The 27,668-nt window shown below is 40.9% G+C and overlaps 1 protein-coding gene across 1 annotated transcript in view; it reads left to right on the forward strand.

Moving 5' to 3' along the window:
• The window catches only part of EPHA10 (EPH receptor A10), a 691,916-nt gene that overhangs the window by 639,644 nt on the left and 24,604 nt on the right, over positions 1–27,668 (forward strand). The window contains exons 11-15 of the mRNA XM_056557121.1: positions 7,155–7,340; positions 7,731–7,792; positions 11,386–11,604; positions 19,462–19,611; positions 19,822–20,015. Of these exons, the coding sequence (XP_056413096.1) occupies positions 7,155–7,340; positions 7,731–7,792; positions 11,386–11,604; positions 19,462–19,611; positions 19,822–20,015 (811 nt within the window). The remainder of the gene's footprint in view (positions 1–7,154; positions 7,341–7,730; positions 7,793–11,385; positions 11,605–19,461; positions 19,612–19,821; positions 20,016–27,668) is intronic.

Consider the following 27,668-nt stretch of genomic DNA (forward strand, 5'->3'; position numbering starts at 1 on the left):
TATATATATATATATATTTATATATGCCTAAAACATTTGGTAAAAATATTATCCAGCTGCACCAGCAGCACACATCCTCGAAAGTCACAGATTTTTGCAGAGAAAGGACTTTTTTTGCTAATAAGTTGCCATTTGACTTTTGAGACTTTGCACCGCTCATGCCATGTGGGAGTAAAGATGGCAGGAAAGAGGCATGGAGGGGCATGCAGGTGGTGTACCAACTTCACATTAGGGTTGACTTTAGGACCGACTTGCAACATGTAAAGACAAAGAAATATACACCAGCTATGGGCAATTTGTGCATCAGAGTCGCTATATTTACTTAGAGACATGCACCAGCAAACAAAAAACAGGTGGAGATTTATTTATGTGTGGTGCACCAAAACACCACAAATGATAAATTCCCCCCACCTCGTATAGAGGTGAGCAACACTCTGATATAGTGCCACTCATGTCTTTATACTCATCACATGCCAATGGCAGAACATTCAGATAATACAGAAATAATTTCGATATATAAAGTAATTTACATATGGTGCCACTGACGAATTAAACATAAGACAACATAATACGTTTGGGATTTTTCAGAGTACAAGTAGGGTTCCAATTATTCTATCAAGTAGGAGAAGAAAGACTTGGCACTCAATGCTTCACATTTTTGTGTGCAATCCACAATACAATATGGGGGAGATTTAGCAAAATCTATGAAAGTAGAGTACAGTTACCCATAGAAACCAATCAGATTGCTTCTTTCAATTTTAACCCCTTCACGACGAGCGACGTACATGTACGGCGCCGCGAAGTGTCACTTGGCGCGCGGCGACGTACATGTACGTCGCGGGGTTCCGGGAGCGCCGCGTCACCGGTAGCGGTGATCGGGCCGGGATGACTGCTGTTATCTAACAGCAGGCATCCCGGCACATCGCCGAGGGGGGTCCTGAGACCCCCTCATAACCGCGATGCGCGCAAATCGCAGGTCAATTCAGACCTGCGATCTGCGCGATTCCGGGTCATACGGGTCACTGGTGACCCGGTGACCCGGAAAATAAGAGGGATCGTAGGTGTCCGAGACACCCTAGATCCCCCTAAAGGAATAGGAGTTTGGTGGCAGGGTTGCCACCCCTCCTATCCCTGCTATTGGTCGGCCGAGCGACCAACCGATAGCAGACCGGGGGAGGGGGGGTTAAAGTTTGGTTCTCCCGCTTTGCACACCTATCGGTGTCCGGGCAAAACGGGGGAACCGTCCAGGGAGGGTCGGCGCCGAAGGTCCCTACCTGGATCCCGGATCGCGATCCTCCATGCGGGGATCCCCCACGTGCGGCGGCTTCCGGGTCCTGCTAGGTGAGTTGTTGCCTAGCAACATCCGGAGGGCCACAGTTTACAGTGGTCTCTAAACCGTGGCCCTCCAGATGTTGCAAAACTACAACTCCCAGCATGCCCAGACAGCTGTTTGCTGTGTGGGCATGCTGGGACTTGTAGTTTTGCAATATTTAGAGGGGTTCAGGTCGTAGATCACTAAGTGGTCTCAAACTGTAGCCCTCCAGATGTTGCAAAACTACAACTCTCAGCATGCCCAGACAGCAGTTTGCTGGCTGGGCATGCTGAGAGTTGTAGTTTTGCAACATCTGGAGGGCCACAGTTTTGAGACCACTGGACAGTGATTTACAACTTGAACCCCTCTAAATCTTGCAAAACTACAACTCCCAGCATTCAGGAACAGCATAAGGCTGTCTTGGCATGCTGGGAGTTGTACTTGCGTGCCTCCAGCCATTGCATAACTACATCTCCCAGCATGCCCTTCCGCAATCAGTACATGCTGGGAGTTGCAGTTTTGCAACAGCTGGAGGCACACTGGTTGGAAAATACTGAGTTAGGTCATAGAACCTAACTCAAGGTTTTCCAGCCAGTGTGCCTCCAGCTGTTGCAAAACTACAACTCCCAGCATGCATGGTCTGTCAGTGCATGCTGGGAGTTGTAGTTTTGACCCCCCTCCCGTGTGAATGTACAGGCTACATTCACACTGGCGGCAGATTACAGTGAGTTCCCCGCTGCAAATTTGAGATGCGGCAAATTTTCCGCCGCAGCTCAAACTCCTAGCGGGAGACTCAGTGTAATCTGCCGCCAGTGTGAATGTAACCTAAAAACACTACACTACACTAACATAAAATAAAGAGTAAAACACTACATATACACACATACACTGCCCCCCCACCCCCACCCCCCTTCTCCAAGAAAAATGAAAAACGTATTGTATGGCAGTGTTTCTAAGATGGAGCCTCCAGCTGTTGCAAAACAAAAACTTCCAGCATTTCTGGACAGCAATTGACTGTCCTAGCATGAAGGGAGTTTAGCAACAGCTGGAGGCACCCTGTTTGGGAATCACTGGCATAGAATACCCCTATGTCCACCCCTATTCAAGTCCCTAGTTTAGGCCTCAAATGCGCATGGCGCTCTCACTTTGGAGCCCTGTCGTATTTCAAGGCAACAGAATAGGGTCACATATGGGGTATCGCCGTACTCGGGAGAAATTGCCTAACAAATTTTGGGGGGCTTTTTCTCCTTTTACCCCTTATGAAAAGGAACAGTTGGGGTCTACACCAGCATGTTAGTGTAAAAAAATTAAAAATTTTACACTAACATGCTGGTGTTGCCCTATACTTTTCATTTTCACAAGAGGTAAAAGGGAAAAACGCCCCCCAAAATTTGTAACACAATTTCTCCCGAGTACGGAGATACCCCATATGTGGGCGCAAAGTGCTCTGGGGGCGCACAACAAGGCCCAGAAGGGAGAGTGCGCCATGTACATTTGAGATGATTTGCACAGAGGTGGCTGATTGTTACAGCGGTTCTGACAAACGCAAAAAAAAAAACACACCCACATGTGACCCCATTTTGAAAACTACACCCATCACGGAATGTAATAAGGGGTGCAGTGAGAATTTACACCCCACAGGTGTCTGACGGATCTTTGGAACAGTGGTCCGTGAAAATGAAAAATTTTGCACAGCCCACTGTTCCAAAGATCTGTCAGACACCAGTGGGGGGTAAATGCTCACTGTACCCCTCATTACATTCTGTGAGGGGTCTAGTTTCCAAAATGGTATGCCATGTGGGGGTTATTTTGCTGTTATGGCACCATAGGGGCTTCCTAAATGCGACATGCCCCCCGAGCAAAATTTGCTCTCAAAAAGCCAAATATGACGCCTTCCCTTCTGAGCATTGTAGTTCGCCCATAGTGCACTTCAGGTCCACTTATGGGGTACCTCCATACTCAGAAGAGGTGGGGTTACAAATTTTGGGGGGTCTTTTCTGCTATTAACCCTTGCAAAAATGTGACATTTGGGGGGAAACCCACATTTTAGTGAAATTTTTTTTTTTTTTTTTACATATGCAAAAGTCGTGAAACACCTGTGGGGTATTAAGGCTCACTTTATCCCTTGTTACGTTCCTCAAGGGGTCTAGTTTCCAAAATGGTATGCCATGTGTTTTTTTTTTGCTGTTCTGGCACCATAGGGGCTTCCTAAAGGTGACATGCCCCCAAAAACCATTTCTCTAAAATCCCCTTGTCGCTCCTTCGCTTCTGAGCCCTCTACTGCGCCCGCCGAACACTTTACATAGACATATGAGGTATGTGCTTACTCGAGAGAAATTGGGCTACAAATATAAGTATACATTTTCTCCTTTTACCCCTTGTAAATATTCAAAAATTGGGTCTACAAGAACATGCGAGTGTAAAAAATGAAGATTTTGAATTTTCTCCTTCACTTTGCTGCTTTTCCTGTGAAACACCTAAAGGGTTAAAACATTTACTGAATGTCATTTTGAATACTTTGGGGGTGCAGTTTTTATAATGGGGTCATTTATGGGGTATTTCTAATATGAAGACCCTTCAAATCCACTTCAAACCTGAACTGGTCCCTGAAAAATTGCGAGTTTGAAAATTTTGTGAAAAATTGGAAAATTGCTGCTGAACTTTGAAGCCCTCTGGTGTCTTCCAAAAGTAAAAACTCGTCAATTTTATGATGTAAACATAAAGTAGACATATTGTATATGTGAATCCAAAAAAAAAATATTTGGAATATCCATTTTCCTTACAAGCAGAGAGCTTCAAAGTTAGAAAAATGCAAAATTTTTAATTTTTTCATCAAATTTTGGAATTTTTCACCAAGAAAGGATGCAAGTTACCACAAAATTTTACCACTTTGTTAAAGTAGAATACGTCACGAAAAAACATTCTCAGAATCAGAATGATAACTAAAAGCATTCCAGAGTTATTAATGTTTAAAGTGACAGTGGTCAGATTTGCAAAAAAGGGCTTCGTCCTAGAGGTGAAAATGGGCTCCGTCCTTAAGGGGTTAAAAAGTCCTCTGAAAAATAAAAAACGGAACCTAATTGGTTGCTAGAGGAAACTGCACCACTCTTTCTCTTTACAATTTTCGATACATCTCCCCCTATGTAACATATCTGTAAGTGACATTCAAACATTTGGATTGTTAAGGAGCAACATTGTTCCTTTATCTCCTGCAACGATGCTGTTGCCTTACCTGTGCTTGGCTACAATGCCGTTTTCCTGTTCAGTTTTACTGATTCTCTTTTGCAATCCAAATGTTCAATAAAAGTCACAGACCAGAAAGTTGCAAATTGTATTGTGGATTGCACATAAAGATCTGAAGCATTGATCAAATGCAAGAGTGTCAAGTCTATCTATACTATTTGACAGAAGCAACATAGGAATGCTGTTGATATTTACTTTAAATGGGCACTGTCATTAAAATGTGTTTGCTATCGCACTCCTTATGGTAAAAAAAAACAAAAAAACTTTCTAATGTACTTTGTTTAAAAAAATTGAAGTTTTCTATGTTTTATTTGTGTTTAAAAAAGCTGCTCCCATCTCTTGCTCAGACTTTGGACTCCAGCTGGCCTGGCAGAAGTCATAAATCAGGAAATGCAGTCTAGAGTGCTGAAGTGGGTTTGTGCAGCCTTAGCCAATCATAGCTCATCTGACACTGAATTGCCCTGGGCTGTGTGTAGCAGGGTGAGGGAAGAAGTTCTCCCCTGTATGGCTTCAGATGATGTCACATCTGCTGGGTAACACCCCTTCCCTGTCTGTGAATCTGACTGAGCAGAAAATATAGAGCAATATCAAGGTAGAAAACTATCAAATAAAAAAATTAAAGGCAGGGGGTGGTTTATCATGATGGGGGCAGTGAACTGGGAGGATTATAAAATTTAACAAGATCATGACAGGTAATCTTTAATAAGAAGAAATAAATTATTGCCAAATCTACCGTAATGTTTCAGGAGAGGTGTATATACATATATATATATATATATATATTTTTTTTTTTTTTTTTTTTTTTTTCTTCATGTAAATAGAACCTGACAAGAATGAAAAAATAAAAAAAGATATTTCCTGCATCAATCGCACCACATACTTTATGATGCAAAATAAACAACCAGCCGTTGGAAAACTACAACTCCCAGCATGCCCGGAGTTGCTCTTTCTCAAAAGCTGGAGGCACCCTGGTTGGGAAACAGTGATCTAGACGCTGACCTTGTCACATCTGTCTTCACTAATATATATATATATATATATATATATATATATATATATATATATATACACACAAATTTTTATGGAGAGTAGGGAACCTTTTAAAAAAAATTATTTTACTTATACACTGTTTAAAATATCACACATATTAATTTCTTAATATCCCATCAGTGTCACTGGTTCTTTTATCCTCATGCGTTATTATATCTTGTACTGTCAAACTCTTCAGCCTTTTTAATAACTGCTGCGGTGCCCAGTTTTATATTATAGCAATGGCTGTGGATAAAGTGGAATGTGCTAAATAGTGTCTCTGTACAATGATTGCTCCGGTCCAGTTGGCAGTGTTTAAGTGCATGTGCGTCTTTTATATGGCATCAATTTACATACATAGGTGTTGGTTCAAACTGTAACCTTGAGTCTGTGCGGTTATGTTGGTGATGTTCGGGATATAAATATTGTGTCTTATGGATAGTCTCCTTAGTAATTTATTCCTTACTATTTGCACATAACCCGTAACTGTTACTTATATTGCACTGTCCGTACTTAATGCACTTTAGGTTTATTGTACCTATTATTATAGCACATGTTCCCAATTGTGCTTAACTTCAATGATATTGCACCTTATTTGATTGCACACACACACACATATATATATATATATATATATATATATATATATATATATATTGCACACTGTAGTATTGCACACTGGCCTTATTGCACTATTGTATCTTCATATATTGCACAAAGTCTCTGTTTTAATATATTGCACATATTCCACAAGCGTAAAATCCACTTAGCTTATCCTGTTGTGAAGAACACTGCATTCGGTCAGATGGGTGTTCACACGTCTTGGCCCTCTATCCTACGCGTTTTTTCCATTTGGATTCCTCCGGGATATTTATGAGCTTTCCTTGCGGGTACGTGTCCTCATCACTCCTTTAGGTGCGTGTGGCTCTGATGGCCGCCACGTCACGAGCTCACATCGCCGTGGTCGGGAGCCGAAGCCTCCAGCGTTTCCAGAAGCCGCAACAGGTGGGTTCTGCAGCCGAGATCCCGGGGGTCCCCAGTGGCGGGAACCCCACGATTTGATATCTTATCCTCTATCCTTTGGATAGGGGATAAGATGTCTAGAGGCAGAGTACCCCTTTCCTACAATCATCAATCGACAATGAGGGCAGGGTGCCAGGAAGCTGAGAGCTAAAATATTCTATCAATAATTTGCCTTTTCCCACCACAATTTATGTCAGCTTTTAATCCTTAATCCCATTGTTTATTTACCCTTTAATAATCTAATATTCCTGATTCCCTACCCCCTTACATCAATAACAAATCATAATTAAAAAATGAAAAAAAGGAGAGGCATATTACAACAATTTATTTTGTACAGGGATAAGCGTATGAACAGGGGCTTATTATCATCGAACAACCAGTAAGTGACAAAGACACTCATTTCTTGGCTAATGTTTACACTGCCTGATACAGCCATGAAGATGAGGGACATATATCTTGAATTCATATCAAGATCCATACTGGTGATAAAATATTTGACGCAACTCTATCTAGATAAACATCCTACAACTAATTCTATGCTTTTTAGGAGAATATGGTGAAATATGCAAGGGCTGTTTGAAACTTCCAAGCAAAAGAGAGCTTCCTGTAGCCATACAGACCCTAAGAGCAGGCTGTTCAGAAAAACAGAAGCGCTCATTTCTGGCAGAAGCGTGCATCATGGGACAGTTTGATCATCCGAACATCATACGTCTTGAAGGAGTTATCACTAGAGGTAAGAATGAAATGATGATAGGACAGATTCTCCTTGGTCTTTCACCATGACAGGTTTCCCTTGATCTTTCAATTGGACAAATTCTTCCCAATTACAAACTTTTATTCTTTTTTTCTATTTTATTTTGTTTTATACTTCATATAATTGCACCAACATATGGCATGCTTTCTTTTTTGTAGCTTTATAAACTTTATATATCTCATCACATATTCTTTATGTCAAATAATTTTCTTTACAGGCTCCATTTCCACCAAATAGCTCTTCCTGATATCTCCCCTGAGTCTATCATCCTCTAGTGTCATCTTTAGCTTTATTAGATCCCACCCTTTCATCTCTCTGTTATTATGTCTATTTATTTGACATTTATAAAAATGCCTTTCTACTTTATAGGCAATACGATGATGATGGTTATGGAATATATGGGCAATGGTGTGTTGGATTCCTTTTTGAGGGTATGTATATTTGGAACCTCAAAAGAAAAACATTATATATATGCATTTTAGGTTGTCACATTAAAGGGGTTCTCCGGTGCTTAGACATCTTATAATAAGATGCCTGATCGCGGGAGTCCCGCCACTGGGGACCCCCGGGATTTTGCACGCGGTACCCCGTTTGTAATCAGTCCCCAGAGCGTGTTCGCTCCTGGTCTGATTACCGGCGACCACACGGCCAGCGGCGTGTGGCGTCACGCCTCCGCCCCAGTTTGACGTCATGCTCCGCCACTCAATGCAAGCCTACGGGAGGGGGCGTGATAGCTGTCACGCCCCCTCCCCTAGGCTTGCATTGAGGGGCGGAGCGTGATGTCACACAGGGGCAGAGGTGTGACGTCATACGCCGCTGGCCACGTGGCCAGCAAGGCCTCTGCTTCCCCAGCATCCTCGCTCTCCGTCGCCGCCATCACGTTGCTACGCACGCCGCTCCTATTGGATGACGGGACGGCGTGCACAGCGATGTGATGATGACGATGGAGAGCGCCGACGATGCAGGGATCCCGAAGAGGACGCGCCGGAGCCCTGAGGACAGGTCAGTGATCATCAGCGGACCACACGGGGCGGCTATCCGGTGGCAGCTGAAGCAGTCTGCGGTGCCGGGTGGCCGTTTGTGCGATGGCCCCGACATACAAAAGCATCATATGTTCATGTTGCCTTCAACATGCGATGGCCTCTGAGAGGCCATTGTATCTTGAAATTATCGTATGTCGGGGCCATCGTAGGTCGGGGGGGTCACTGTATATACATTTCACTAAATAGTCAGACAGGTGGGAACTTTATTGCAAAATGGGTGTGAATGCCAAGCTTATGGAGTGTTATTAAGAGTCTGGTTCAAATCAGGATTTAGGGGGTGGGGGGGGACACCATTTTGCAATAAAGTTCCCACACATCTGACTATTCACTAAAAAGTACAGAGTCAACCAAATAATAAAAGCTCTATATCTCAAGAATGGGAAGGAGATGTAGCAAAAAAGTAAAAATATTGTTGGAATCAGGGCACCCAAGGCTTTAAAATGATATAAAAAAGCTCACAGTATGTTTCTTTTTTTTTTTACATGACATATTTATTTTAGATTGTTTAAAACATTTTCTGGAAGGAATATATATGATTTCTCTTCCAATTTATGTCTTTTTTCCCTCTTATTTTCTACCCCATAGCTATCTTTCGTTTAAGCTGTGTATAGTGCCAGCAGTAGATGAACACAGGCATCTTTTATCAATTTATGGCTGTTATCTAAGTAGAATACATCAAGGACAGTTGTCCACTCAAAATCTTGAAGCTTTTAAGCTGGATATTTGTGTGCTGCTTCGGTTTGTTGCATTATTTCATTTAAAGATAGGAAATTAAAATTGCCTCCCCTTCAGCACTTACACAGAACATGAAAACGACAATCGACAATAGCATTTTTGTGCCCAGGAAAACATAAAAGGTGTAAAGAAAATAGAAGGTTGGAGGTGGGAAAACAAAAGCAAAACATTAGAGAATGTTGTGTGAGCTGATTATGACGGAACACAGAGAGCTTTTACAAGACAACACACATTAGCATATAAGCTTCAGGGTGCAAGATTGTGCAGGAGACACTTTTGTATCACAGTAATTCTTTCTATAGAGTCCCATTTCTAAAGGTTTACAGATATTTTTGTCCGATTGGCCAACTGTCAAAACAAAAAGAGTAAATTGTACACTGTTTTTATTAATGTTTGTTCTCATTTTGCCTTGTTATCTTCCTCTTCCTACCTCAACTTCTGATTCAGTTTAATATTTTAGTTCTGTTACTATTTTAACCCTTAGAGGACACATAGTTTTTTTATTTTGTGTTTTTATTTTTTCCTTCTCGCATTTGAATAGTCATAAGTCTTTCCATACAAGGGCTTGTTTTATGCAGGACCAATTGTACTATGTAATGCCAACACTCATTTTAATACAAGATCTACGATGTAGCTAAAAATATTATTTGTGGGACACTATTGAAAAAAACCCTCACAATTTAGCAAATTTTGGGGGTTAACGTTTCTACACAGTGTGCTTCGTTACACGGTTAAAGTGACATGCTATCTTTATTCTATAGGTCAATACAATTACAACAATACCTAAGTTATGTAGGTTTTGTTGTATTTTACTACTTTAATTTTTTTTTTATAAGAAAATAAGGATGTTTAAAATGTTCCCCATTTGACCCCTATAGCACTTTTATTTTTGCATGCATGAATCATTTTGAAGCTTGATTTCTTTGCATGGTAATCTGTTGTTTTTATCAGTATCATTTTTGCTGGGACTTTTTGATCACTTTTTATTAATTATTTTCTGGTATACTGAGGGACCGAAAACCAGCAGTTCTGGACTTTGGTATTTCTTACATTTGCATCATTTACCGCTTGGTTATATTAATGGGATATTTTAATAGTTCATGCATTTCTACACATGGCGATACCACATATGTTTATGCTTATTTTTGTTAACATTACCTTATTTGAAAAATAGGAAAGGGGGGTAATTTGAACTTTAATCCAGAAACGGTGTTATTGACATTTATTAACTTTTTTTACATTCTTTTTGCTATTTTTTTTAGTCCTCATAGGGTTCTATTACACACGATAGCACAGCGTTGATCAGTGTTATAGATGTTCCACTTGTAGAGGCTGCCAAGGCTGCCTGCACATTTGGAGCACCAATCGATGGGACTGTAAGGGACCTCTGAGATGATCAGGACACCAAGATTTTACCACCGTGGTGCCAAACAGCTACCCTGAGCAACTGGCAGATACATTTTTGTTCTACTTTTAGATGCTGCAATCAACTTTGGTCACTGCATCTTAAAGGTTAATGCCGGGCATCATTGAGTTGACTGATGTCTCACATATTAGCCATATATCTCAGCTGCTGACAACAGCTGGAACTTACTGGTATGAACCTTGCTCAGCTTGTGAGTGGGCTTAATACACACCTACTGTGATCAGGGTGTGCATGAATGCCCTACGTCATCTAAAGGTTAAAAGCGCAGCTAGAGAACGGATATAAAGCTCTACTTAGGGGCAACTGTTCCTAAAAATGAGAGCATATGCAAAATTAAGACATATTCAAATGTAAAACTACCTTCTCACATGTTGTAAACCTTTCTGGTACTGGTAGATTAAAGTTCAGCTTGAAACCCTCAGCAAGTTAATTCATTCTTGGCTGTGCATGTTAAGCAAGCAGAGTACCTGGGTGCATGTGTTACCCACATTGAAAATGCAAACATTTATAAAACTCCTGGGATGTAATAAATAAAAAATGATCAAAAACTTTGCGGTCAGTATGGCTTAATTTATTTTAGGGAGAAATATATAGCAGCAAAAATTATTTTTTAATTAAAGGATATCTATATCTATATATATATATATATATAGATATATATATATATATATATATATATATATATATATATATATATAGTTTATTCAATAATTCAAAACAGTTTTGATTAAAAAAACACATGTTGTATTATGATGAAACATGAACATATATTTCCATATGTGATTAAGGTTGTGTAAAAAAAATCTTTGTGTTTTTACAGAAAAATGAGGGGCAACTTTCAGTACCTCAACTTGTGGGAATGTTAACTGGTATAGCAGCAGGAATGAAGTACCTGACAGAGATGAGTTACATTCACAAGTGTCTTGCTGCACATAAAGTCCTTGTCAATTCTAACCTAGTCTGTAAGATATCCGGATTTCGACAATTTCAAGATGATAAACTTGATACAGTGTTTACCACCATGGTACGGAATTCAAATGTAAGCAAAACTGAGGATGAATAATATACTGTTCTATTCATTATTAAGTCATTATTATGTCTGGTCAATGTTGTGGGCTTGTTCACATGTAAACATGGTTCAGATTGTGCTTCCTATAAATCTCTCCATATATATATATATATGCAATGGATAAAGACAGCACACCACGATGATGTAATCCAAAAACTGTGAATTTATTCCATGATGTAGAAAACAACGTTTCGGCGATCTCTCACCGCCATTTTCAAGTGCATACAAGTGATACAGAGAGGTTTAAATACACACTTCCCCAATTAATGACATCATCACACATTAGCATAATCAGTGACATCAAAATCAAAATCAAAATATAAACAAAGTATAAAAACCGTGATATACAGTCATATATGGTATAATGACTATACATAATATTCCTAGTGCGCTAAACATGCATTTAGCACGTTATTATATGTGTCGATCTACCAACACACTTCTATGGATCGACATAAAAAAGTGTAACATAAGTGTCAACAGTGACAGTGTACAGGTGTGGGAAATTAAAAACATTAATTGTCATGGTGCCAACCACGCCACTGACCTTGTGTGCCCCGCCATTGTCCGCAACCTTGGAGCCCCGGCTAACATCGCCGGATGTGGACTTCCGGGTAAGGAGAATGTTAACCAATAACAGTGTGGCGTCATGGTTGCTAGGCTTCAACAGGAGGAGTCTAGCTAAAGTGTATCGTAGTGTAGAGCCAATCAATGGCACTCTATTGCGCATGTACATTAGCTATTTTAAGGCTGCGGGTGCCATTTTGGAAAAGGGCAATATAGAAGTGCGGGTACTGGCAAACTAATACATGACCGGTTCAAATGTTCTAACTTATAAAGTGAACATAGGAACATTAGGTAACTCCCAATAAACCCCTACATACATACAATTATCACTTGCAATAATACAGTCACGGGGCCGGAACACAGCAGTCTCCCCATTAATTTGTGTACCTGGCTGTGTAACAAAGGACACAGTTAATGTATATAATTATATATAATTATATATATATAATCTCACCATACACATTACCAAATGTATATATTTTCTGAATTGAGGAGGGGGTAAACTGCTGCAGACTCCTCTGCAAGTAGTGTATCTGGCCAAAAACAAAAGGATTAGCCAGTTGAAATCGAATGTGCTTAATCCTTTTCTTCCTTACTTCGTTCCTATTATATCGGATTGCCGGCCAGTCCCTTAGAAATAGGCAAGTCTGGCCAACACATGTTTAACAAAGACTTGCTTATATTTTATCATGCTCTGCCTTGCAACAACAAGGTGCTAGGCAGCATGAGCAGACTAAGGCTGCTTTCACACTATAAAAATACCTCAGCTATAAACACCCGTTATAAAAACCCTGGAAATTGGCCGTTAAATGTCCGTTAGAAAATCCCATTATAGTATATGGGATTTTCCCAATAGCCGTTTTTACCAGTTATTGCCCGTTATTAATAATGGCCGTTATTTTGTGATGGGCGATAGTAGCAGGAAGAATAGTGCATGCACCCTGATTTGAAAAACACAGGTCTTTTGAATGGATGCAGCTAATTCATGTTTCAATGGGTGGGGTGGCTGATGTGTGGGAGGGAGGAAAAGGGAATTATGGGATTTGTAGGCAAAGAAGGAAACTCAAACAGGAAATACCAGTTCACAAAAAGCTAGCCACAGTATTATGGTAATCTCACAACATAGCCATTTAGCCCCAAGACAAGCGCAGATCCTTCCTAAGCATGTCCATTACTGTCTGCCAGGTACGTTCTAAAATCACCATATGGTGGATAACCCCATTAAGGCAGAGGCTACAGACAAAGCTATAAAGAATAGCATTCCACATCCCCAAATAATTCCCTTTGTGTCACTTGTATTCCTACAACAACATTACACTACCTTTTTAAAACATTACTACAATAAATGCTCTATTCACAATGGTGAACTGGTAGAACACCCTGATACTTTTATTTTTACAGTATCACTGAAAATCTTGGTCTTCCAAGTACTCTATATTCATGATCATTGTGCCCCACAAGCACCATATATTATTTAATAATTCTTCATTCCTTAATGTCCATTCTTGTCAGCTTAGAATTTATCAGCTATACAATATGCCCAGGAAACAATTATTATAATTTAGAGCTGTCAAGATGATCGTGTCTCCTGGCATCCCAATGTAGAACAGATTTCCGTTTGAGCCTTCATGCTCCTCAATGGTAGATGTCAACTCATCTGCATATTCCTTATACCTTCTTAATCCTTTTAACTTTTGCAGTAGTTCATTGATGGACTTGTATGTGCTGCTCACCTGACACATTGCATTTCACAGGTTTATCTCTGCTTCAACTTTGTCCCTCTTTTCACTATATACAGTTCAGATGGATGGGCCACCAACTTAATACAGTGGTTCCTCAACATACGATGGTAATCCGTTCCAAATGGACCATCGTTTGTTGAAACCATCGTATGTTGAGGGATCCATGCAATGTAAAGTATAGGACAGTGGTCTACAACCTGCAGACTTCCAGATGTTGCAAAACTACAACACCCAGCATGCTGGGAGTTGTAGTTTTGCAACATCTGGAGGTCCGCAGGTTGAAGACCACTGGTATTGGAGGATATACTCACGTGTCCCCGCCGCTCCGGACCATCACCGCTCGTCACCGCTGCCCTGGTTGTCGCCTTCCATCCCTGTTGCCGTGTCCCCGGGGTGTTCAGCAAGGCTTCTGCTTCCCCGGCATCCTCGCTCTCCATCGCCACCATCACGTCACTACGCATGCCGCTCCTATTGGATGACGGGACGGCATGCGCAGCAACGTGATGGAGACGATGGAGAGCGCCGACGATGCAGGGGATCTGGAAGTGGAAATGCGCTGGAGCCCCGAGGACAGGTAAGTGATCGTCAGCGGACAACACGGTGCGCCGTAAACAGCTATCCGGTGGCAGCTGAAGCAGTCTGCGCTGCCGGATAGCAGTTTATGCGATGGCCCCGACATACAAAAGCATTGTATGTAGATGCTGCCTTCAACATGCGATGGCCTCTGAGACGATCAGGCAGGCAATTTCATTTCCCCCGCTCTGCCCTTGGATTGAAGTAACTACAACTACAACTCCCAGAATGCCCAGACAGCCAAAGGCTGTAGTGGTCTCCAAACTGTGGTCCTCCAGATGTTGCAAAACTACAACTTTCAGCATGCACTGACTGTCTGGGTATGCTGGGAGTTATAGTTTTGCAACATCTGAAGTGGCACAGCTTGATGACCACTATATGGTGGTGTCCAAACTGTAGCCCTCCAGATGTTGCACAACTAAAGTGCCCAGCATACCCAGACAGTCAGTGCATGCTCAAAGTTGTAGTTTTGCAACATCTGGAGGACCACAGTTTGGAGACCACTACACAGTGGTCTCCAAACTGTGGCCCTCTAGATGGTGCAAAACTACTTCTCCCAGCATGCCTGGACAGTCTGATCATGCTTTCAGTTGTAGTCTGGAGAGCTACAGTTTCGAGACCACTACTTAGCCGTCTCCAAACTGTTCCTTACCAGTTGTTGCATATTTACAACTCCTAGCATGCCTTTTGGCTGTCTGTACATGCTGAGAGTTGTAGTTTTGCAACAGCTGGAGGCACACTGGTTGGGAAACACTGAGCTAGAGTCTGTTTCCTAACTCAGTGGTTCCCCACTAGTGTGCCTACAGCTGTTAAAAAACTAAAACTTCCAGAATGCACTGACAGACCGTACATGCTGGGAGTTGTAGTTTTGCAACAGCTGGAGGCACATGGGTTGGAAATACTAAGCTAGAGTCTGTTTCCTAACTCCCACCAGTATGCCTACAGTGGTTGCAAAACTACAACTCCGAGCATGTACGGTCTGTCAGTGCATGCTGGTAGTTTAGTTTTGCAAGAGCTGAAGGTTTGGGGTGTGCCCCCCCCAATGTGAATGTACAGGGTACATTCACACAGGCAATGGGTTTATAGTGGGTTTCCTTCTACAAGTTTGAGCTGCAGGAATATTTCTGCCACAGCTCAAACTCCCAGTTGAAAACTCCCTGTGAACCCTTGCCTGTGTGAATGTACCCTAAAAACACTACACTACACCTACACAAAATAAAAAGTTAATGACTACATACACACCCTTACATGCCCCCCCCTCCCCCAATAAAAATGAAAAACATCTCATATGGCAGTGTTTCCTAAACGGAGCCTCCAGCTGTAGCAAAACAACAACTCCCAGTATTGCCAGACAGCCATTGACTGTCATGGTGGGCTGGGAGTTTTGCAACAGGGAGGCACCCTGTTTGGGAAACACTGCCGTAGGGTTTTGGTGGAGACAAGTCCCATCCTTGTCTCCTGGTCCGCCCCTTTTGAAATTTACTAATTTAGTCCTCAAATGCGCATGGCTCTCTCTCACTTCAGAGCTCTGTCATATTTCAAGGCAACAGTTTAGGCCACATATGGGGTATTTCTGTACTCAGGAGAAATTGTGCTACAAATTTTGGGGGGATTTTTCTCTTTTTACCCCTTATGAAAAGGAAAAGTTAAAATGTAAAAAAATGCATTTCATTTTCAGAGGAGGTAAAAGTATAAAAAGACCTACACAATTTGTAACGCAATTTCTCCTGAAAACGGAAATACCCCATATGTGGATGTAAAGTGCTACAGGACTCAGAAGAGGAGCCCTATTGGGCTTTTGGAGAGATAATTAGGCTGGAATTGAATGCCATGTGTGTTTACAAAGCCCGCATGGTGCCAGAACAGTGGACCCCCCCCCCACATGTGACCCCATTTTGGAAACTACACCCCTCACAGAATGTAACAAGGGGTAAAGTGAGCATTTACACCCCACAGCTGTCTGACAGATTTTTTGAACAGTTGTCCGTAAAAATAAAAAATAAAATTTTTCATTTGCACAGCCCACTGTTCCAAAGTCCACAGTCAAACACCAGTGGGGTGTAAATGCTCATTGCACCCCTTATTAAATTCTGTGAGGGGTGTAGTTTCCAAAATGGGGTCACATGTGGGGGAGGGGCTCCACTGATCTGGCACCACAGGGGCTTTGTAAACGCACATGGCCCCTGAGTTCCAACCAAATTCTCCAATTGCCCTCCATCTCTTCTAAGCATTGAAGTTCACTCGCAGAGCACTTTACATCCTCATATGAGGTATTTTGGGGTTACACATTTTTGGGGGCGTTTTCTCCTATTACCCCCTTGTAAAAATGAAAAATTTGGGGTAACACCAGCATTTTATTGAAAAAATTATTATTTTTATGTCCCACTTTAACGAACATGTTCGTCAATCACCTGTGGGGTGCTAAGGCTCACTTTACCACTTGTTACGTTCCTTGAGGGGTGTAGTTTCCAAAATAGTGTGCCATGGTTTTTTTTTTTTTTTTTTACTGTTCTGGCATCATGGGTGTCACGATTACACCCTATCGGTCCAGCTAAGACGCTAGAGAGAGTGTGATGGTCCAAGGGTTAAAGCCGCCAGACCTCTGAGTATCCACTACAAGTCCCAGCAAGTCCCCAAATTAACCCTTAGATAAACGTGTTTTACCAGAGCCTCCTTCATAAAGGTGAACTCATATATTTAGAGATCAAAGACCAGAGCTGATTAATTAAACATTTAATCTGATAAAAGGTATCACAGTGCTATGCATAAAAATAAACAAATGACATACAGTTCCAAAAATGTATAAAAGAGTTTAGCAAGACAAGTTCAGAAAGCAAAAATTAAGTTCTTACAGCACAATGATATTAGCAGTCCATGAGAGAGAGTGAGGTTCCAGCTGTTCTTAGGATGGTCTTGTCAGCTTGTGCCACAGCATTGAACTCCCTGAGTCTAGCATTGTTTTAAATATATCTATCTCCTTTTTGGGGGGACTCCATTCCCCCTTCCCCCTCTGATCCCACCAGGTGGGGGCATCTCTTATCTCATATATGGGACCAGAGACCACTTACATCCTGCTGCTTCAAAGGGCCTTTGAATTCAAAAGAGGAAAACAGCAGACAGGCCCCAATTGACTGCAATACACAAAAACAAAGGATACACCGTCTGAATGACCCCTCACCCCCCAGGTCTTAGTTTATACATAGATGCAATTATAAAACACATCTATGTTTCCATAATCAGGCCTTGGGCCTGACAATGGGGCTTCCTAAATGCCCCCCAAAAACCATTTCAGCAAAATTTGCTCTCCAAAGTCGCTCCTTCCCTTCTGAGCCCCCTAGTGCACCCACAGAGCCCTTTACATTCACATATGAGGTATTTCCTTATTCAAGAGTAAATTATTTACAAGTTTTGGGGGGCCTTTTTATCTTTTACCCCTTGTAAAAATGAAAAAATAACATGTTAGTTTACAAAATGGAGATTTTGATTGTTCTCTTCCATTTTGCTGCTATTCCTGTGAAACTCCTAAAGGGTTAACAAACTTTTTGAATGTCATTTTGAATACTTTGAGGGGTGCAGTTTTCATAATGGGGTCCATTATAGGGGATTTCCAACATAAAGACCCTCAAATTCACTTCAAAACTTAACTGGTCCCTGAAAAAGTCTGATTTTGATATTTTAGTGAAAAATTTGAAAATTGCTTCTATACTTTAAAGCCCTCTGATGTCTTCAAAAAGTAAAAACATGTCGACTTTATGATGCCAACATAAAAGTTAACATATTGTATATGTGAATCAATATATAATTTATTTGGGATGTCCCTTTTCCTTACAAGCAGAGAGCTTCAAAGTTCGGAAAATGCTAAATTTCAAATTTTTCCTGAAATTTTGGAATTTTTCACCAAGAAATGATGCAAGTATCGTCGAAAATTTACCATTAACATAAAGTAGAATATATAACGAAAAAAAACAATCTCGGAATCAATTTTATAAGTAAAAGCATCCCAGAGTTATTAATGCATAAAGTGATAGAGGTCAGATTTGAAAAAAATGCTCCCGTCCTTATGGTCATAATGGGCTCTGTCCCCAATGGATTAATGCTCCTCTTTGGGCAAACTTCTTGGATTTCAGCCCCACCTCCTCCTAGGGACCAAACTTTTTTTTTCCACCCCAGTTCATGTGTATCTCTGTATCTTAAAAAAAAAAAAAATAATAATACTATATATATGCTATAGACACTTGTGAAAATCATGGCCTCAGGCCTAGTCTATTTAGTTGCTTGAGCTTTTTTTGTTGCTTTAAACAAGAACCTTTTTAGCATGTTATGAGCACAAAATGAGATGTTCAGTAGAGGGAAACTCCTTATTCTGGGGGTACCATGCTGACATCTTTGGGTTACTGAATGCTTCTATACACCATAAAATAACAATGCTGTAGCTTCTTTATGAATTCTGCATTGCACCTTTTATTGATCCACCTGTGTCTGTGTGTATAGGTACATATCCAGGGGTCAAGTCCTGGGTAAAAAAGTGCAGGAACTCACCCAATATTTCCACTCAAGGGCTGGTCCTACAGGACTCCTGCAAATGGGAACGGTGTTCCTGCTGTGGAAAAAGTGCAGGAACTCAGTTCCCATGCGTTCCTGCAGGACTTGAGCCCTGTACATACCACATTGACAAGGGAAATATGCAGTATATCTGTAAATATATTCATAGATTTCTAGAAGTAACAATAAATGGCACAATGCAGAGTACTAAAAAAGATTGCTACAGAACTCTTTCTTCAGGTCGAATATATTTTCAAAGTATTTTCTAACAGACATGTCAGGAGAGATAATAGACATCTCTAATTACATTAAGAGATATATAAAGAAATCTTCATATGCAGAGAAATCTCATATAGGAGATTTTATATATGTAATTTGCATTTATGGCTGCATTTTATTTCAGGGTGGCAAGAGCACAGTCTTATGGACAGCACCTGAAGCTATCCAGTATCACCGATACAGCACTGCTAGTGATGTCTGGAGTTTTGGCATAGTCATGTGGGAAATCATGTCCTACGGTGAAAGACCTTACTGGGATATGTCCAATCAAGATGTAAGTTTGTAATGATTTTTGATTCTTATTAGGTTTATATTTTAAACCAAAATGAAATTGAATGTTTTATAAACAATGCTTAATGTTTCTACGGTTAAAAAATAAGTTAAAATTTTATATTTTTAAATATTTATATACTTGTGAATTCATATACTCTGTCTGTTTTTCTCATAATAAATAGCATTTCTTTTATTTTCTGTCCAACTGTAGGTCATCAAGGCTATAGAGGATGGGTTCAGACTTCCAGCCCCAATAAACTGTCCTCCTCCTCTACACCAGTTGATGTTAGATTGTTGGCAGAAGGACAGGAATGACAGACCGAAATTTACTCACATTCACAATATACTAAGCAAACATGGCCAAAGCCCCGAAAAAAGCAAATCTGCAACATTGACATCAACAAGGTGAGTAACCACCCTTACATTGTTACAGATTTTAAGTAGATTTTAAAAGAAATAAAGTGAAATAATACTGTTGTTAAGGCAAATGTTACAAAGTGCAGGAATGACCAAAACATTAAGTTAATATTTATTGCGAAAGGGTTATTCTCATCTTTTCAATTCACCTTCCCTGTTTGCAGCCATCGGAGGTTGTTGGGTAAGCCGAAAGCAGCCAAAGCAGGGAAGTTACTTAATTTGTGTAACTCCCAATTACTTTATTGGGGGTTGCGCAAACAGCATAGTGAATCCAAAATTTCCTATCATTTGCCTCCCCTACATCATTTGTTGGTGTAATGTAGTACATTAAACTATTAGATGATTGGCAAGTCTGGCCAACACACATCTAATGTGTATGGTCTGCTTTGCACATTGGCTTTGCACATGGTGTTTTGGCACCTGTACTGTTCTTTGTATTTGTATATACTTTGACTAATTAATTTCATAAGCCCTTTGCTATTTTATTTTATTTTTTTCAAAAGATTGCATAAAAAATGGTTTTATGTTTGCTTCTTCCTCTGTTTGTCCTCTGACTTGGCACTACAACCAGAAAAAATAAAGTATATTGTTTGGATATTGTCCACTAACTTTGGACTGTTGCTAAATTAAATGTGAAGTGACCTTTCTCAGTTAATGCTTTTAGGCATGGGCTATTTTTGAAAGACTGACTGGTACGAAGGGCATTTACAGGTGTCATGCAATTCATTGACCTGATAGTACATGACTCTTTGTTCTTTAAATATCAAAAAAGTATACAAAGAGAACAACATTATCATTAACGTTCAATGTGGCAATAATGTATCACTAAGCAGTGGCATTTTATTTAAATCATATTTTTTTTTCGTGAACTTATTTCTCGTGTTTCTATCCTTATTAAAAATATATATTTCATAATAGGCAGAGACTTGATGACTTCTGTAGCTCACTGGATAGTTTTGCTAAAGGAGACAACGCGTGCATCATCCCATTATTAGAGGTGAGCGAGCTGAGCTCGGCAGACCCAGTCTTGCTTTGAACTTTGGGGTGACAGCAGATCGCCAAGCTTTCAAACTTAGCCAGGCTCAGCTCACCTAAGCCTGGCGACGGTAGTAATATTTGAACGAGGGAAGAGGAGCATTCGGCGTTTTGGCACCGGATGAAAGCAGGAAGTTCTGGGAACACTGAGATGACATCAGGTTAGCTAGCAGCAAGATCATATGACCCCAGGTTATCCAGTTATTGCTTGCACTTATGTTACATACAGCTCCCAGACCAATCAGGAGACAGCATAGGATAGGTTTAAGAGACCGATAAAGCCCTATGCACCACCATCTTGGAGAGAGAGCAGTGCAGAGAGAGCTGAGAGAGCAGTGCACAGAAACTACTGCCTTTACAAATCTAATAGAATTTAAAAGTAAGCTGAGTAAAGCATTGAGCAGTAGGCTGATCTCAGACAGTGACTTGAGTCACCTGTATTATTGTGTACAGTTGGCGCACTATAAATCCCAGCTAGCCTAGCAGTGTCGCAGCAGAATAATCTCATAAAATCTATCACATTACAAGCTGAGCAAAGCATTGAGCAGTAGGCGGACTTCAGATAGTGATCTGTTGCCCGAATTACTTGCAGTTGGTGCAATTTGTGCATTACAAATCCCAGCCAGCAATGTGACCCAGCAAGCTGAGCAAAGCAGTGGGCCTGATGTCCTGGAGGTGTTAATCAAACATATAAAATTTTTACCTGGGTGTACCATGAAAAATCGTTGAAAGCATTGAGAGTTAACGTGCAATATGCATTTTAATCCACGTTGCCTTTATTTTTGCGGGTGTAATCAAAAACAATATTTCCACCTGAGTTTAACATAAATAAATTATTAAATAAATAAATTAAATAAAAGTGCTGATAGTGAAAGCGGAATAGTCATCTAAGGCCAAGTCACATGTATTTCCTGGGTTTAATTAAACATACAGTGTTTCTGTCACATCTGGGCAGGGAAGGAGTGCACACTATACTCGCCCACACCCCCCTATCCCTGCATACTTATGTACCCGCCCTAGTTAACGTGTCTGTGACCACGGTGATGGTCTCTACTTACAATACGTGAGGGCAGTCCAGTCAAAATAATAAACTATAATGCAGACGGAGGTCGGGACACAGAATGGAATCACTCAGACTGAGAGCAAAACAGCTAAACATACACACAATAAGTCGCTGTCCACAGTCGATACCAAGAGGTTACAGATAAGCCAATTCCCAAAACCAGGAGAAGAGTCAGAAAGTAGAGCCAAAGACTCAAAATGCCAGATATAACAGATAGAATATAAATGCTAGCTAGGAGTACATAGAGCTCTATAGAGGGTCAAGGATTGGGAGTAGAGTAGGTAAGGGAAGTAAAATGACCCATACTTCAGGCGCTGTTCAGAGTTACATTGGTTGAATGAATATTCAAATGCAGGTATGTCCATTAAAGGGCCATTAGGTGCTATGTTTATTTAGGAAATCACCAATGACTTGTTTCAGAGGTAGAACCCTCCTTCCTCAGATTGGCATCTACTATACTACTACTGCTCTACTGAACAGGAACGGATCCTCCATCCCTGTGACCCTTTGAGCTTTTCAGTTCACTCCAGGCTTTGACTATACCCCCTTCCAGGGATGAAAAGCGCTGAAATTCTACCATTAGGTGAGTGGCCAACCGAAAGGTTGATACAGTCCACCCTCTACCCCTCCTGGTACATTGGGTAATACATGTGGCGTGGTCCTTCTCTTTTCTTTTTTCTTACCAAGGATTGGGAGTAGACTGCCATCTTATATAGGTCAACACTAGGTGCTCAAAATCAAGGTCAGCTGACCAGTCCAGACAGCTAGGGGTAGCCCAAACCAAAACAAAACAGAGAGAGCAGTCAGAATAATTTAACCCCACAGGTTCTGACAGTAGCCCCCCCCCCCTTTAGGAGGGGCCACTGGATCCTTCAGAATCTGAGAGTAAAGAAGTACAGATGAATCATCAATTTCTACATCAGTATCCTCATCCTCAATGTCACTCCACTCATTGGTGTCCTCACAATCATCTTCACTCTTTTCAGACTCCAAATCCACATGATTATTCTCCAAACATTTATTGCTTAAGATATCACAACGCACAGATTAAGTCAGAGGCTGCTGCAAAACTGGTTCTAAGACAGTCTCAGGTATAACACCAGTTTGCACTGAAGATGAAACAATGCCCCAAAATAACTTTGTCAGGCGTAGTTCTCTGAGGGACATGACATATCTGTGTGCCTAAGTAGCCTTCCCGATTACCACTTGGACACGGACAATTGATACAGAATCCGATGAAATGAGTGTCCTCTCCACAGTAAAAACACAGGCCATAGAGTTGATGAAACCTCCTGTGTTCTTCTGGAGTACTAATGGACCCTATCTGCATAGGTTCATCCTCCAGCACAGATTTAAAGACAGAAGAGGAATCAAGCAGGACAGGAGAGACAGAGGATGAAGAATACTCCTATTTTCATTCTCCCAAACGTCTATCCAAATGCACAGCTAAAGTCATGGCTTGGTCATGGGTGTCAGGAAAGGGATAAGTTACAAGCATGTCCTTTAACCCCTTAAGGACTCAGGGTTTTTCAGTTTTTGCACTTTCGTTTTTTCCTCCTTACCTTTTAAAAATCATAATCCTTTCAATTTTCCACCTAAAAATCCATATTATGGCTTATTTTTTGCGTCACCAATTCTACTTTGCAGTGACATTAGTCATTTTACTCGAAAATTCACGTCGAAACGGAACAAAAAAATCATTGTGCGACAAAATCGAAGAAAAAGCACCATTTTGTAATTTTGGGGGCTTCCGTTTCTACGCAGTGCATATTTCAGTAAAAATGACACCTTATCATTATTCTGTAGGTCCATATGGTTAAAATGATACCCTACTTATATAGGTTTGATTTTGTCGTACATCTGGAAAAAATCATAACTACATGCAGGACATTTTTAGGTTTAAAAATGTCATCTTCTGACCCCTATAACTTTTTAATTTTTCCACGCACAGGGCGGTATGAGGACTCCTTTTTTTTCCACCGTGATCTGAAGTTTTTATCGGTACAATTTTAGTTTTGATCGGACTTTTTGATCACTTTTTATTCATTTTTTTTATGGTATAAAAAGTGACCAAAAATATGCTTTTTTGGACTTTGGAATTTTTGACCGTGCGGTTTAATTAATAATATATTGTTATAGTTCGGACATTTACACACGTGGCGATACCACTCATGTTTATTTTTTTTATTTACACTGTTTTATTTTTTTTATGGGAAAAGGGGGGTGATTCAAACTTTTATTAGGGATGGGGTTAAATGACCTTTATTAACACTTTTTTTTTAACTTTTTTTTGCAGTGTTATAGGTCCCATAGGGACCTATAACACTGCACACACTGATCTCTCATGCTGATCACTGGCGTGTATTAACACGCCTGTGATCAGTGTTATCGGCGCTTGACTGCTCCTGCCTGGATCTCAGGCACGGAGCAGTCATTCGTCGATCGGACACCGAGGAGGCAGGTAAGGGCCCTCCCGGTGTCCTGTAAGCTGTTCGGGATGCCGCGATTTCACCACGGCGGTCCCAAACAGCCCGACTGACTAGCCGGGATAGTTTCACTTTCACTTTAGAAGCAGCTTTGACCGCCGCTTCTAAAAGGTTAATGCCACACATTGCCGCGATCAACGATGTGTGGTATTAGCCGCGGGTCCCGGCCGTTGATGAGCGCCAGGACCGACGCAATGTGATGCGCTTCATATTGCGGGAGCCGGCGCAGGACGTAAATATACGTCCTGCGTCGTTAAGGTGTCAGATAACCCTAGTCTGAACTGTCAAATTAAGGCTGTAGTATTCCAGTTGGAGACCACACACCACTTTCTAAAATCCACACAGTACTCCTCTACTGGTCTGAGACCTTGCTTTAATGTACGCAGTTGACTTTCAGCGTACGCAGCATGGTCCGGTTCAGCATACAAGAGACCCAATCCTGCAAATAAGGCATCCACTGAGGACAACTCCGGAGCATCGGGACCAAGGGAAAATACCCATTTCTGGGGACCCCCGAGCAAAAGAGACATAATTCCCACTCCCTGGGCTTCAGTACCAGATATGTAAAACCTTAACCTGAAATACAATTTGTAGCTCTCACAAAAAGGTTTTGGACATTTTGCGGTTACCAGAAAATTGGTCAGGGAGACTAACTTGTGGCTCCATAGGAGCTAAAACAGGAACAGATGAAAAATGAGTTCGAGCAGACTCCAGCTCCTGAATTATGGCTAGCAAGCTCTGAACTAACTGCTCCTGATCTTGCAAGCTCTGAGTCAAGGTCTGGACTAATACTGACTGAGAAGACTCTTATTGCTGAAGTCTTTCAGCGAAATCACGGACAAGCAGAATCAAGCCCTGCATTTACTCCACCAAAGCAGACATGGCTTCCATAATGCAGGAACAAGGCAAATACAGGTATGTGGGTCAGCTATAGTGTCACATCTGGGCAGGGAAGGAGTGCACACTATACTTGCCCACACCCCCTAACCCTGCCTACTTACGTGACAGTCCCTACTTACAATAAGTGAGGGCAGTCCACTCAAAATAATAAACTATAATGCAGTCGGAGGTCAGGACACGGAATGGAATCACTCAGACTAACAGAAAAAACACTATACATACACACAATAAGTGGCTGTCCACAGTCAGAGTCAATACCAAGAGGTTACAGATAAGCAAATTCGCAAAGCCAGGAGAAGAGTCAGAGAGTGGAGCCAAAGGGTCAAAATGCCAGATATAACAGATACAATATAAATGCTAGCTAGGAGTACACATAGCTCTATACAGTGGGGATCAAAAGTTTGGGCACCCCAGGTAAAAATTTGTAATTATGTGCACAAAGAAGCCATGGAAAGATGGAAAAAATCTCCAAAAGGCATCAAATTACAGATTAGACATTCTTATAATATGTCAACAAAAGTTAGATTTTATTTCCATCATTTACACTTTCAAAATAACAGAAAACAAAAAATCTCTTGTACTGCCCCCTATGGCAAGTATCACAGCTTGTAAATGGTTTTTGTAGCCAACCAAGAGTCTTACAATTCTTCTTTGCCCATTCTTCCTTACAAAAGTCTTCGAGTTCTTTGAGATTTCTGGGCTGTCTGTCACGCACTGCTCTTTTAAGGTCTATCCATAGATTTTCAATTATGTTGAGGTCAGGCGATTGTGAAGGCCATGGCAAAACCTTCAGTTTACGGCTCTTGACGGAATCCCCCGTGGATTTCAAGGTGTGTTTAGGATGTATTTAAGGCCAAGTTAAATGCATTTCCTGGATTTAAATAATCATGTATCATTTGTACCTGGGTTTAACATAAATATGGAATAAATCAGTTAGTGTACATGCAGAATATCTGAGGCTAAGTTACCTGTATCTACTTGGTTTAATCAAACATATAATATTTCTACCTGGGTTTAACATAAATATGAATTGAAAGCATTGTCAGTAAGTGCAGAATAGCCATCTAAGGCCATTGTTGCTGATCTAGGTAGCATCACAAACTCTCCCTGTATGGCACATGTGCTAAATCTTTCTAATATTTCTTGAGAAATTGTGGTAGTCTCAGTGATGCGCTGGATATGTGCAGGAAGGTTTGCCTTCAGTTTAGCTGTTCTTATGCTTTTTAATATGCCCTCTTTGACCTACAGCGCCAAAATGGTCTTTTTCAACACTGCTAATTTTGTGAGGCTCCAATTGCACATGTTTGACTGCCTGTACTATCAGCGCAAAGCAGTGACATACTTCCTAATGCAGCAGACAGACAGTTTTTGGAACCAGTGGGACTTTCAGCCAAGGCATTTTTCAGCTAATCACAGACACCTCTCACATGCTAAGGCTTTTTGAAGAGACAGGACTATAAAAGGGATTTATGCAAACATCTAAACAACCAGGTTGATGCATACCTAAGCTTTGCCCCATGGACTTCTAGGTCACTAGATTAGAACATTGGCCAGAACTTTCCCAGTTTGTTATGGGCATTCTGTCCTGTACACCCTTTAATGTAGCATCAGAGAGAGTGTTCAGCTCAGCAGGCAGAGTTGTCAACCCTAAGCGAACAAGATTGTCTGCCAGCAACATGGAAAGATTCACTTTTGTTAAAACAAATCAGGCATGAATCAAACATTTTCAGAGAGTTCGCTCAACTCCATTTATTATCATTGTTCAATTGGTCTTATTATCAAGGGATTGATATTGGCAATAGGTATCCTGGAATAAGATTCTTTCTAAGACGAATGACATGCGCGGACCAGTATGTAGAATTAGTGCATCACTAAGCACGGACTGAGTATGCATTCCAAGGAGGTCATTCATGTTGTCTTCCAAGAAAGATCTTTTATAGGCCATTGTTAATGATTTTTGATAAGGCATAAACACCTAGAGAATAGAGACTTGTGTTTGTGTTTATGTTTGGTCTTATCTAGAGTAATGCAAATAGAGGTGTAGTTGGTCGGCACTAACTCTAACTGTGTAGCAGTTCCAGGGGGGTATGCCTCACAGTATTGGTGTAGACCGGTGCTCAGCGGGGAAATAGCAGCAATCAATAAGTTCAGTGTAGA

Source organism: Hyla sarda, chromosome 2 (genome assembly GCF_029499605.1).
Source record: "Hyla sarda isolate aHylSar1 chromosome 2, aHylSar1.hap1, whole genome shotgun sequence".
In the NCBI taxonomy this organism is placed as follows: domain Eukaryota; kingdom Metazoa; phylum Chordata; class Amphibia; order Anura; family Hylidae; genus Hyla; species Hyla sarda.